The sequence below is a fragment of the Crocuta crocuta genome, unplaced genomic scaffold (assembly GCF_008692635.1).
Source record: "Crocuta crocuta isolate KB4526 unplaced genomic scaffold, BGI_CrCroc_1.0 scaffold90, whole genome shotgun sequence".
Classification (NCBI taxonomy): domain Eukaryota; kingdom Metazoa; phylum Chordata; class Mammalia; order Carnivora; family Hyaenidae; genus Crocuta; species Crocuta crocuta.
The window spans coordinates 3798055-3811287 of NW_027527449.1; the positions used below are offsets into that span (position 1 = coordinate 3798055).

The following is a 13233-nucleotide window of genomic DNA, read 5'->3' on the forward strand; positions in this document are numbered from 1 at the left end:
TTGGATGCTTAACCATCTTAACTAACATAGGTGCCCCAGCATAGAATTGATTCTTACTTTTTAATGCATCCTGACAATCCTTGCCTTTAGAGTGTTTAGCCTATTTACATTTAATGTAGTTATTGATATGGATGGAATTAGGACTATGATTTTATTATTTGTTTTGTCTATTCCATCTGGGGTTTTTGTTTTTGTTTTGTTTTGTTTTTTGCTCCCACGTTATTCCTTTCTTGATTTCTTAGGTGTTAATTGAATACGTTTTAGAATTCCATTTTAATTTATTAATTTTAGCAAAACCTCTGTTTTTTTAATGGTTGATTTTACAAATCCTTAACTTTTCAGTGTTTTCAAAGTTAACATTGTACCTCTTCACATAAAATACAAGAAACTTGCACCCCACCTACAACTTTAGTTGTCCTTTGTATATCTACATATATAAACTCCATTATGGGGTCATAGTTTTTGCTTTATTTTTTATTTATTTATTTTTTTACATTTATTTATTTTTTGAGAGACAGAGAGAGACAGAGCACGAGCGGGAAAGGGGCAGAGAGAGGGAGACACAGAATCTGAAGCAGGCTCTAGGCTCTGAGCTGTCAGCACAGAGCCCGACAGGGGCTCGAACCCACAACCGTGAGATCATGACCTGAGCCGAAGTCAGCCACTGGGATGACTGAGCCACCCAGGCACCCCAATATATTTTTTGCTTTAAAGTCATATGTCTTACAGAAATTATGACCCAAAAAAAGCCTTTTATATTTATTTTTCTGTGCTTTTCATTCCTTCCTGAACATTTGGGTTTCCATTCAGTATTATTTCCTTCCCGTCTAAAGAACTTCATTTAACATTCTTTGTAGTACAGGTCTGCTGGTGACAAATTCTCTTAGTTTTCTTTTAAATAAAAACATCTTTGATTTGTCCTCATTCTTGAAGGATATTTTCATTTCATTTCATCTTGAAGAATATTTTCAGAGAGAGAATTCTGGGTTGCCTTTTTCTTTTAGCACTTTAAAGATTCCATTTGTCTTGATTCTGATGAGAAGTCAGTAGCAGTTCAAATTTTTGTTCCCCTCATGTAATATTGTCTCTGGCTATTTTCAGTTTTCTCCTTGCTTATGCTTTTCAGCAGTTGACTTTGCTGTACCTGATGTGATTTTCATTATAGCCTGCTTGTGCTTCAGTGAGTTTCTTGAACCTGATGTTATTTCTTACACCAAACTTGGGGAAATTTCAGCCACACTTCTTCAAAAAAGTTTTATGGCTCATTCTCTCTCTCTTTTTCTTCTGGAACTTTACATGTTAGATCTTGTGGTATTATCTTATAGGTCCCTGAATTACTATTCATTATTTTACAGTATTTTTTTCCTCTGATCTTCAGATTGAATATTTCTATTGATTTCCCTTCAAGTTCGCAGAGCTTTATTATTATTTCCACCCCGATCGTAAGGTTATTGAGTGAAGTTTTTATTTCAGATACACTTTTTCTATTCCAGAATTACCTTTTGGTTCTTTGTGAATTTATTTCCTCTTCTGAGATTTCCTATCTTTTCATTCATTTTGAGTATGTTTTATCTTAAGTCCTTGAGCATAGTTCTAAAAGCTCTTTTATTTATTTTTTTTCTTTCAATTTTTTATTTAAATTCTAGTTAGTTAACATACAGTGCCATATTGATTTTAGGAGTAGAATTCAGTTCTATGCAACTTACATGCAACACCCAGTTGCATGAATTCACTTACATATGTTTATCTGCTTTGTTTTTTAAATTCCACAGGTGAGTGAAATCATATGATATTTGCCTTTCTCTNACCTCCTGAATACCCATCACTTGTGTAGCCCATCTCCCACCCACTTCCCTCCATCAGCCCTTAGTTTGTTCTCTATCTTTAAGAGTCTCTCATGGTTTGATTCCGTCTCCCCCCACCCCGTCCCCATATGTTTATCTGCTTTGTTTTTTAAATTCCACAGGTGAGTGAAATCATATGATATTTGCCTTTCTCTGACTTATTTCACTTAGCATAGTACACTGTAGCTCCATCCATGTCATTGCAAATGGCAAGATTTCATTCTTTTTGATGGCTGAGTAATACTAATAATTCACCTGATAGGAGGTATTTGGCCATCACAGAAGCAGAGCTCTTAAAATTCATTCTTAATCTTTGGATATAAGCAGTCTAAGTAAATGGCTAAAGGAATTACCAGCTTTGTTTACTGATGAAAACAGGAATTAGTGTGGAGTTTGGAATGATACTATATAATTCATAGGTGAAAAAACTGCAGAACTCAAACAATCACTACATAAAATATTTTAATTTAGTAAAAATTTTTATTCCACACAAAAGTTCAGTCAAACTTGAGTTGGACTCAGAACTTACCAGGTAAAACCCAGAAAAAATGTTTTTATTTTACATTTTTTATGTACTGCTGAAGTATGCATGGGGGAAAAGACAAAAGCTACCATTTGACAAATTGGTCCCATATTTCTTCTTAAATATGCACCATCTTCCATAAATCTTGACTGACTCTAACCAATGTTAATTGTTTTAATCTGCCTTCCTTCTACACTTATCTCTAATTTACTTTTATTTATATTTATGCTTGTACGTATTTCACCAAGACTCTATCTGTGTCCTATATCCCTATAGAGACTATAAATGTCTCCTGGACATTAGCCAAAGACTTGATTTAGTTTAAATCCACACACACAGATACAACCTTACATCTGTTAATTTTTTTTTTTTTTCAGTAAATCCTATCAAGACTTGGATGGACAAATTGGGTTTTAAATTTCCTCAGCACTTTGTGTATTTGTGCTCCCAGAAGGACTCACAAGACTAAGAGCATGTTACACACATGACTGAAATTTATTACAGCAAATGGCAGAGATCAAAAGCAACAGGAAGAAGCTCTATTGGTGAAGTCCAGAGAGGTTCAGCATAAACTTCCAAAGTACTTTATCTGAAACTATACAAGAATTCTCTCTCTCTCTCTCCCTCTCTCTCTCTCTCTGGAAATTAAAGGCATCTGTGGAATGTCTCTGCCCATGGAAACCCATTTGAGTTTCCGGGTCCAAAGCTTTTATGGGGACTTGTTAATATACATATATTCTGCTATACAATCAGCCATACTCAGGACCACAACAATGAAACCAAGTGCACATGTTTATGCAAAGCAACCTGACAAGCCACTATGGCATGATCCACTGCTCCAGGTATATGTAACAAAACCATCATCATTAACACAAAAACATGCCAAGGCCAAATTCCCAGGGTTGGCCGAGGGCCAATCATGGTTCCCTTGGAGATACGTAAGGAATAAGCAAATACCTGCTGCATTGACTTTGTCCTCACAGGGGTCTGTATATCCTTGCTATCACCTATTATCCATTCCTGTCTTACTAATAGAAATAATACGAAGCTCAGTCCTGGCATATGGGAAGATAGTTTTAAGACCACTGTATCTCTAAATCACTTCCTCTAGTCTCTCTACCCTTCCCAACACATTCCCAGCCTCCAGTTTCTATAGCTGACTGTTCTTTACAAACAGTCAAGCTATTTATAGGAAGCAATAGTTTATGCTTTTTGGAAGAGGAGGCCTAAGGTCTATAGAGACCCAAGATGTAAAAACTACAATTATATCCTGGTATGATTTAAATTTGTATCTTTCCCCCACGAACCTGCGTTGTCTCCTAGATTTCTATTTCACATAATATTGCCAGGATCTGCTTATGGCCCAAGCCAAAATTCTAGATAACTTTTCTCCCATCCCCTAAATACAGTCACTAAACTCAGGTGATAATACCTTCTAGAAGTTTCCTGAATCTATTTCATTCTTTCCGTATGACCTCATTTCCCTGTTAATTGCTCCTTTCATGTTTCCCCTTTCCTTTCCCTATGGGCCATTATTCATTACAGCAGGGCTGTCCCTCCAATTCTTTTCTAGAAAGCAACATGCTATACACTGAAGAATAACTTTCTGAAGAAGATCTCTTCTGTAAGGTACTGTAACCACTCAGGTCACTATGCTCAGTTGTTTTCCTGTACGTTACATATCTACCAATATCTATTTTATTGGAAAAAAAATAATCTATATCTTAAATTGGAAAATACGTCTGGTGGGATGGAATTCATTTCTTGGGAGTTCTTTGAGCCATGCAACAGAGCAAATCAGAGCTGCTTCCAGTACATCATCCTCTCTTTGCTTTTTTTTTTTTTTTAGTACATGTGCTGCCAAAGTGAGCACATCCTCTCTTAGCTTTATGACATCTGGACTCTTCTCCCAATCTTCTTCCTTTCTCATCTGCTATGTTCAGAGTCTTCTCATTAGATGCTTCTGTTACATTCCAATCCCATAGAGAAGACCACAACTCAAGGGAAGGACTCTTTTTGGGTAGATATATTTCACAGGATCCTTCTGAGGTCAAAGGCAGAAGTTACAGAAGGCATTAATATATAACATCAACCTGAATATGAATTTTCAAACATTCAATTCATAAAAATGATAAAAACCTTTTATCCCACCTTAACAAAGGGACTCAAGGGACATCATACAGAAATTTTAAAAAGCTCTTAAGAAGTTGAGGGCTATACTGAATGAGGGAAAAGGTTACATGGAACATCTCTTAATCTGCTAAAAAAAAACCTTCACAAAAAATAGGCTTCTGATGCAAAACTGCCCGGATTAGTTTCTAAAGTGGGAAGTCTTTAAAAGCTTCAGATTTACCAATTGTATTTCTTGGCTTTAATTTACATAATGACATGTGTAATTATAATGCTAGTATGCCAAATGCAGACAATACTAGCCGTGGTGATAGAAACATTCTCAAAAAAGTGAACTAAAATGAAATATTTAGATTACGTGCATTTTGTTATTCCAGAATGTACAGAAAGGGTGGGGTTTTTTTGATTCTTTTACATTTAAAATAAAGTTTAAAAATAAAATAAAGTTTAGACTTTATTAAAGTAAGACATGTATCAAAAAAATTAAATGCATCGCATAATGCATGAACTTCTCTGAGGCCCTACACTGCATATCTGAAACTTATATGACATTGTGTCCATTATATTCTAATAAAACTTACTTAAACATGCAAAATGGTATTTGTGAAAACTAAGTGTCTCTCTAACTCCAGATCCCCAGGCCCTAAATTAGGGGTAATTATTATCAGTAAATATTGCTGGACAGCCCTTCCATAGATATTTACCTGGATATAAAAAGTTGGGGGTATTCTAAAGATAATACCATATAAGGAAGTCACTGGGCTCCTTTTAAATTATTTTGGAATCAACATGCCAATTTTCAAAGATTAAGTTAGAGAGACTATTAGCCCAACCCTGTACTACAATTGTGTTTTTCATTACACATAAAAGAATTACAACTAGTTTCCATAGATATACTTTACATATAATGGTCCCTAAATTTTAATTTTAATGTACTACCACCATTAATGACTTAAATAATCATTCCTTTCTTTGATTCGTCTACTTGCCTGTAACAGAAAACTTTTTAAAATATATATTTTTTAAGTTTACTTATTTATTTTGAGAAAGAGAGAGAGAGAGAGCTGGGGAAGGGCAGAAAGAGAATCCCAAGCAGGTTCCACGCTTTCAGCAAAGAGCTCAATGTGGGGCTCAGTCTAATGAACCGTGAGATGAAGACCTGAGCCAAAATCAAGAATCAGATGCTCAACTGGCTGAGCCATTCAGGTGCTCCCAGAAAGCTTTTTAGCTTCTAATGTTTTCTACTCAAATTTTCCCTTCATCTTTTATATCTTTGACTTTTTATGCCTCTAATTCTAGTGCTTACTTAAGCCAGATACCAGAAGAAAACATTTCTACTGTCACTTGTGGGAATTTCTTCAGAGTTTTCTGTCTGATGATGGCATTTCTACGACCACAGGATATCACGCTAAAGCATCTGGAATGTACGCCACAGTTAGAACAAGCAAAAGAGAGTACAGCTAGGCTCCACTTGATAAGGAGGAGCACGAGCTGTTTTCTCAAGCAGAGCAAGACACTTGAGGCCATTCTTGCACATGAAAGAAAATCAGAGAAGTTTTTTGTATTAAATATTTTCAAAATGTGGATCACTTATTTTGTAGAACTGGCACACTGCAAATTACTTACGGCAAAATAAGGTTTAAGCCAAATTTTCCAGAAACACATACATTGTATAAAGTGAGATCTATACTGGCTTCCATATTTAAAAGAGTCAGAGAGTGGGGGGGTATGAGTAACATAGATAGAGGAGATTGAAAGGTGCGAACTTCAGTTATAGGGGCACGTGGGTGGCTCCATCTGTTGAGCGTCCAACCTCGGCTCAGGTCATGATCTCACAGTTCATGTGTTCGAGCCCCACATCGGGCTCAGAGCCTGGAGCCTGCTTCGGATTCTGTGTCTCCCTCTCTCTCTCTACCCCTGCCCTTCTCACGCTCTTTCTCTCTCAAAAATAAATAATAAAACATTAAAAAATTAAAAAAAAGAACTTCATTATAAAATAAATAAATCACAAACATGAAAAGTACAGCATAGAGAATTTAGTAAAAAAATATTGTAATAACATTCGATGACGGAAGGTGACTATCCTTATTGTGGTGAACACTGCGTAACTTATAGGATTGTTGAATCACTGATGTACATCTGAAATAATATAACACTGGATGTTAATTATACTTCTCTAAAAAATAAGATAAAATGCCCACCGCCCCCCCAAGAAGAGTCAGAGAACCTCACTTTATGGAAATAAAACTGGATAAGCGATTTTTAAAAAACTGTCACCCTCAGAAATCAGTAGTTACTAAAAAGCTGGATTAAATTAACAATGACAAGAGTGATTAATGTAACAACAGCTCCAATAAAGCCTCATAAAATAATCAATTAGCAGTAAGTCACAGGGATAAAAAGTACAACAGAGGGAATATAACCAATAGTAATGTAATAACTTTGTATAGTGAGGCAGTAACTACACTTTTCATGTTACGGACTGCCTAAGTGCCTCATACTACTCTGGAACCACTATGCTGTACACCTGAAACTAATATCACAGTGTATGCATACCTCAATTTTAAAAAAAAAGGGAAATAACAGTGAAAAAAATAATTTGAATTAATAAAGTTAAAGCCCTGTTAAATAAAATATATTCCATTCCCCTAAAAAAAAGAGAAAACTCAATCAGTTAGAATAATTTAAAAGGAACAAAGACTTCAGCGAAAATCTCCTGGCCAGTAGTATTAGTTATATTCACAAAAGAGTAGAGCATTCCGGGGCACCTGGCTGGCTCAGTCAATTAAGCATCCGACTTCAGCTCAGGTCATGATCTTTCTTTAAATAATTATTTATTTTTTAGAGAGAGAGAGAGAGAGCAAGCAGGAGAGGTAAAGAGATAGGGGCCAGAGGATCCAAAGCAGGCTCAGCACTGACAGCAGGGAGCCCCCAAGTAGGCCTTGAACTCATAAGCCATGAGATCGTGACCTGAGCAGAAGTTGGAGGCCAGGAGCTCTAAAATTCTAAGTGTACACTTGTTTCATAAATTGCCATGTGACCCTGGGCAAATTAACTCCTCTGGGTGCTTCTATCATCATCTGTAAAAAATGTTGGTCTGAAGGTGACCCATTGACAGGGATCATCAACCCCGTCCCCGTCACTACAGCCATGACGGTCATGACAAATTCCTGTGAGTAGCAGAGGCTTACTCAGCTATTCAGTGAGACTGTGTTGTTGCCTGTTCTCTTTTCCTGGGATGGGAAATCACTGATCTAAGATTACTTTTTGCTATAAAAAGTCTCGGAGTCTAGACTGATCATGAGATTAAAAATAACCATCTGCAATCATGCAACCTTGAGATGCATTTTTTAATTTTCTTTTCCTGCATCTAACTTCTATATATTGAGCACTGTGTAGCGCTTTGACAACAACAGACATGGTTCCTGAATAAAATCATCATTTTGTGAGGTTCTTAGTAAAAAAATGTATATTACATATAATATATAAATTATATATACATATATAATATATACATTTAATTTAAAGATAGGGTTTAGTCTGTGCTACCACAGCTTTCAAGTTTTTTGTTTTGGGTTTTTAAAGCAGGCTCCCTGCTCAACGTGGGGCTGGAGATCAAGAGTTGCTTGCTCTACTGACTGAGCTAGGCAGGTGTTTCGCTACTACTACTTTCAAAGCATTCCCTCCCTCCACTTTTCTCTATCCATTGATGATATTAATAGGAAAATCTTTATGACAAATTAAAAGTAGCATCTGACAGGCATTAAGCCAAGCTTTCAAAGAAGGTAAGAAATGAAAGCTTCAGCGTACATCTGATTTGGCTACTCCAAGATTCTAGGCTATTGTTGAGTTTACGGATTACCTGCAGAAACATTTTAAGATAAGATGGCTCACTAAGATAAAGAGGTATCTTCAAGGAATGCATTGGCAACTTTTACCACACTTAGGAATCTAGCTATTACAACATTTGAATAGAACAGTTTATACCTATAGTATCAACTATTTATTTTTGGACACAATTTTAAGTTTCACTGGCAAAATTAGACCAGAATTTTGACTTCGAACATATAGTATAAATCTCTCTTCCCTAAATTTTAGACGCCTTCTCGTTTTTAGGAAGCATAATTGCATAATTCAAACTCCTTCAATGCTGTGACCTAGTTCCTCCTCTTGATGTTATAAACAGCTCATGTAACTATGGAAACCACCTAGGGAAAACTGAATGTTTTTCTGGTCAGTGATATGCAAAGTATACCATATGTGTTACTTTTTTCTGTCTGGGATAACCAAAGTAGATAATATGTGTTTGCTTTTCTTCTTGGCCATGGGAATGATAGTTCATGATATTGAATTTTCTCTTTACTACAGTCTCAGTCATTCATAGTCTCTTCATTTTTTGCTGTGATCGTCTTCTGCTGTCTACTGACATAGTCATAATCCATAGTGGGATGGACTGCATACACCCAATTTTAAATCTGGTCTGTACCTCATAAACTAAATGTACAGACCAGAAATCTGCTCAGGTTTCTGTTTCAGCTCGAGAACCTGGTATTTTCTTAACTTTATCCTTTAGTCCTAGCCAAAGCACTTCCATAAAGCAGAAAACTAATGGAATTGTATACTTAGATTCCAAGAGAGTTAGCTCCAGTTTGTAGTGATTTTTATGTATCTTCTCTTTAGCTCTATTTTTTTAATACAATCAGTGTGTACCACTTATGCAATAAAGCAATTAAAAATACTTTAAAACTGAGCTCAATGGAAACAGACCTTTGTTTTGTTTTTTGGTTGCCTATTGTATTAATGAATTGATTTAAAGTTTTAGGCTTTTTTAATACAATTTAAAATGCATCACTGGACCTTCTTGGACAAATTAAATTAATACGAACTCTTAGGTTTGTAATGATTTATTTATTTGCATCAGATACAATTTCATTTCTTCAGTGGGCTATCAGTTGGTGAACTTTTAATATGAGGATTTTTATTTAAAGTGATTTTCTATTTATTTATTTATTTATTTTGAGAGACAGCACGAGTGGGAGGCGGGAGAGAGAAAGAGAAAGACAAACCTAAGTTGGCTCTGTGCTGTTAGCGTAGAGCCTGATGTGGGGCTCAACCTCACAAACTCTGAGATCATGACCTAAGCCAAAATCAAGAGTTGAAGCCTTAACCAACTGAGCCACCCGGGGACCCCTAAAGTGATTTTTTTTTTTGAATTTTATTTATGTTGAGAGATAGCATGTACATATGTGGGAAAAGGACAGAGAGAGAGGGCGAGAATCCCAAGCAGGCTCTGTGCTTGTCAGCTGACATTGCAGAGCCCACCCAAAGAGGGGTGGGGTGGGGGCTCAATCACACGAAACAGGAGATCATGATCTGAGCTGAAATCACAGGTAGGAAGCTTAACCGACTGAGCCACGCAGGAGCCCTAAAGTGATTTTCTTGAATTTCCTTATACTTTTAATAATGCTTTCCGCCTACCCAAATACCCTCCTTTGAAAAACACTGCTGTTTGCTTCACTGAATTAAATACAAAATTAACTGCCTCTTACTGGTTTAGAAAAAAATCTAACCAAATACAAGGCATGGAACTTGTTTGGCTCTTGTTAAACCTGTGAAAAGATATTAATTGGACAATGGGGAAATTTGGACATTTTGTCTGGATATTAAGTGATAGACAATAGTTTTGATGGTATAATGGAATTGTATGTTTTTATTTTTAATGTTTATTTATTTTTGAAGGAGAGAGAGAGCATGAGCGAGGGAGGGGCAGAGAGGGAGACACAGAATCCGAAGCAGGCTCCAGGCTCTATGCCGGCAGCACAGAGCCTAACACAGGTCTCGAACCCATGAGCCATGAGATCATGACCTGAGCCAGAGTCAGAGGCTTAACGGACTGAGTCACCCAGACGCTTCAGTGAGTATGTTTTTAAAATAATTCTCTCTTACCCCTCCATATTTAAAATATTTACAGATCAAATGGACTGTCCAGAGGGAGCTAGCAAGGGTAGAAGGCTACAGATGAAATAATATTGGCCATAGATTGAGAAATATTCAAGTTGGGTGAATAGTGCATTAGGATTTATTGTATTATTACCTCAATTTTTGTGTATGTTTGAAATTTTCCATAATACAAAATTTTAAAAACATTAGGAAGTAGGAAGAAGGAAAGCATTTCAAATTTAATTGGCCTTACTGAAGCAACAGCTGAAATTTTTTCAGGAGGGATCTTTAGGAATCCTTCAGAACTATTTGCTAATTTTTTTTTCAAGTTTTGCATTTTTTTAATGTTTATTTATTTTTGAGAGAGCGAGAACGCAAGCTGGGGAGGGGCAGAGAGAAAGGTGGACAGAGGATCTGATGCAGGGCTGGAACTCACCATGACCTGAGCCAAAGTCAGAGGCTTAACTGACTGAGCCACCCGGGCACCGCCTCCTTCTAATTTGTTTTCAATGAGAGTTTGAAGCTGTTGCCCTCCCCTCTCACAATATAAATCAAGGCTTTAAGACAAAGGTTTAGAGGCATAAACATTTCCCACCAGGGACCTGTTAAAAGAAACGGGTTTCAAAATTACAGGTAATCCCAGACACTTGTACTAATTTGCGGGAGTCGGTTACTTATCTTTTTTAGGGTTACTTAATGGTAGAAAATATTTGGAAGGGCAAGTAAAATGCCTTTTTGCTTTATCAGAGGATCTGATACCACCAATTAATTTCTTCATTGCAAAGGACTGGGGGACTTTTAGATTTTGCATTTAGTTGAAGGGAACCCAATGTAAAAACCCCCAAATGTCCAGGTAAGTGATTACTGAGATTACATCATAAATAACCAAAGGTCAAGAATTGAGTGTAGGGAATACAGCGATTTCTTTCTTTTATTTTTCAACTTAGTACTCTCTCCACATGGTGTGCTCTCACAGGTATGGCAGGAATAAGCCTTTGATTAGCTTGTATTAATTGAGACAAAAAAGCACATCTGAAGTAATTCACACACACACACACTCACACCCCTCAGAGTGTTTTTTATACACTTAGGCCAACACAAGCTGAAAAAAAAAAATCACCATTTGGGTTTTTTGCTTCCTTTCAGCCTAGCCTGTTCAACACGAGTTAGGAAAGATGAAAAAATGTATATAAATGATTTCTATGACCATACTCAGCCTCCCTTCCTCTCTCCTTGCTCTAGGTTCTTGGACTGAATCACTGCCTTTCTTACTTCTGGTTTCTAACTCCGTTTCCTATGTGCCTGCAGATTACTTCTCAGGCTGAATAAACCCATAGGTGCATTCGGTGTCTAACCTGAACCGGAAAATAACAGGGCACCTTGCATTACTTGGGGCCATCAATAAAGACTCTCTGATTCAAATCCAGGAATGAGCAAAAACAGCAGGGTTCAGGGAAGAAGCAAGAAGATTCCATTTTTAAGTGACTGGCTTTTGACAAGACCGGGCTGCTTAATCAAAAGGTTTAAAGAATGACAACGATGAAATCCCTAGAGAGTTCCCAGAAACACACCACACTGCACTGCCTGGGTTGGTTTAATATCCGCGTAGTCAGAGCCACAAACTGTCACAGTACAGTAACACGAGACAATCTCCGAGTCCCGAGCAAGATCTGTTAGTCCCAAGGCTCCGAATTTACTGGAGGAAATTTTTGTTTGAAAGGTAGTATTTCCAGTAAGATAAGAGTCTAGATTTCTCTTTGCATGTCAAGTGGTTACTTCTCCTAACAGATATTTTCTAAGTAGGTCACCTTACAGGTGTACCACCTGCCAACCGTTGAGAAAGAGAAATCCAAATTTAACACCCACTTACGTTTCCTTTTTAATTCAAAGGTACTACTCAGAATAGGACTTGTTTTCACAGACGTTCCACTAAAACCCTCCGCGTATCCGTTCTATTTACAGCCATTTTTTTTTTCCCCAAAAACACCTGTTACCATACACTCCGAGAGTCCATCTGGAATTAAAATTAGCTCCTCGGCAGGGCGTTTCATTTAGCACTACACAAAAATTAAGCCCTGAAAGTCGGTCGCATACATAAGGACGTGGGCCCGATGACATATTAGGCTTTTATTCTCCCTTCGCTTCTTCCCGACCCCGTGGGTTTCAGTCTCTGGATAAAAAGAGATGAAACGGGGGTGGTGCACCCCCCCCCCGCCTTCTCGCTGACGTCTCATGTCTAAACGTTCTAACACCGGGAGGGGGGGAGGGGAGGCTTGGACAAACACGTTTCTGCGGGGGGAGAGGCAGCCTCAACAAAACAGAAGATTCCTGAAGGTGGAGGAAACCTGCAAGGAACTTCGGCGGCGGCACACCCCCCGCGTCGGAGCAAGGGCGGAAGCACGCTAAGACCGGGAGGGAGATTTAAAGGCGAGCGGACGCAAAGAGAAGGAGAACGCAGGGGGCACGCGGAAGCTCCGTCTACCTCGGCGACCGGCCCTCCCCGGCGCTCCCNGGCCTTACTCCAGGTTGTAGCGAAAAGGGGCCGGCCGCCTGCTGCTCTTTTAAGGCCTCGCGAGTTGCCGCGCCAGATCCACCTGATGGGGAAAATGTCGGTGACACCGGGCTGAGGGAGCGGGACCAAGGCTCCCACTCCCTGTGGGAAAGACGAAAGGACTCAGCCGCCTTCCCGCTCAAGTCCCATTCAGACACTGAGCAGAGGCGGGCCTGACAGCGCTTCCCCTTTAAGAGGGGGCGGGGCGCAGCCTGCCGTTTGGCCGTCCTCCGCACCCTCCCCCC

At 38.3% G+C, this 13233-nt stretch overlaps 1 protein-coding gene across 3 annotated transcripts in view; it reads left to right on the forward strand.

Annotated features, from left to right (window-relative positions):
* Positions 1–12941, forward strand: part of CDKN2AIP (CDKN2A interacting protein) — a 46352-nt gene extending 33411 nt beyond the window's left edge. Inside the window, exons 4-5 of one of the 3 annotated variants that reach the window (XM_077761882.1) lie at positions 10237–10411; positions 11680–12941. In XM_077761882.1, the coding sequence (XP_077618008.1) occupies positions 10237–10367 (131 nt within the window). In that variant the 3' untranslated portion in view covers positions 10368–10411; positions 11680–12941. Of the gene's footprint in view, positions 1–2744; positions 2948–10236; positions 10412–11679 lie in introns of those variants that run through there. The other 2 variants (XR_013334602.1, XR_013334603.1) reach the window with 2 other exon arrangements.
* Positions 12942–13233: the final 292 nt, after the last annotated feature.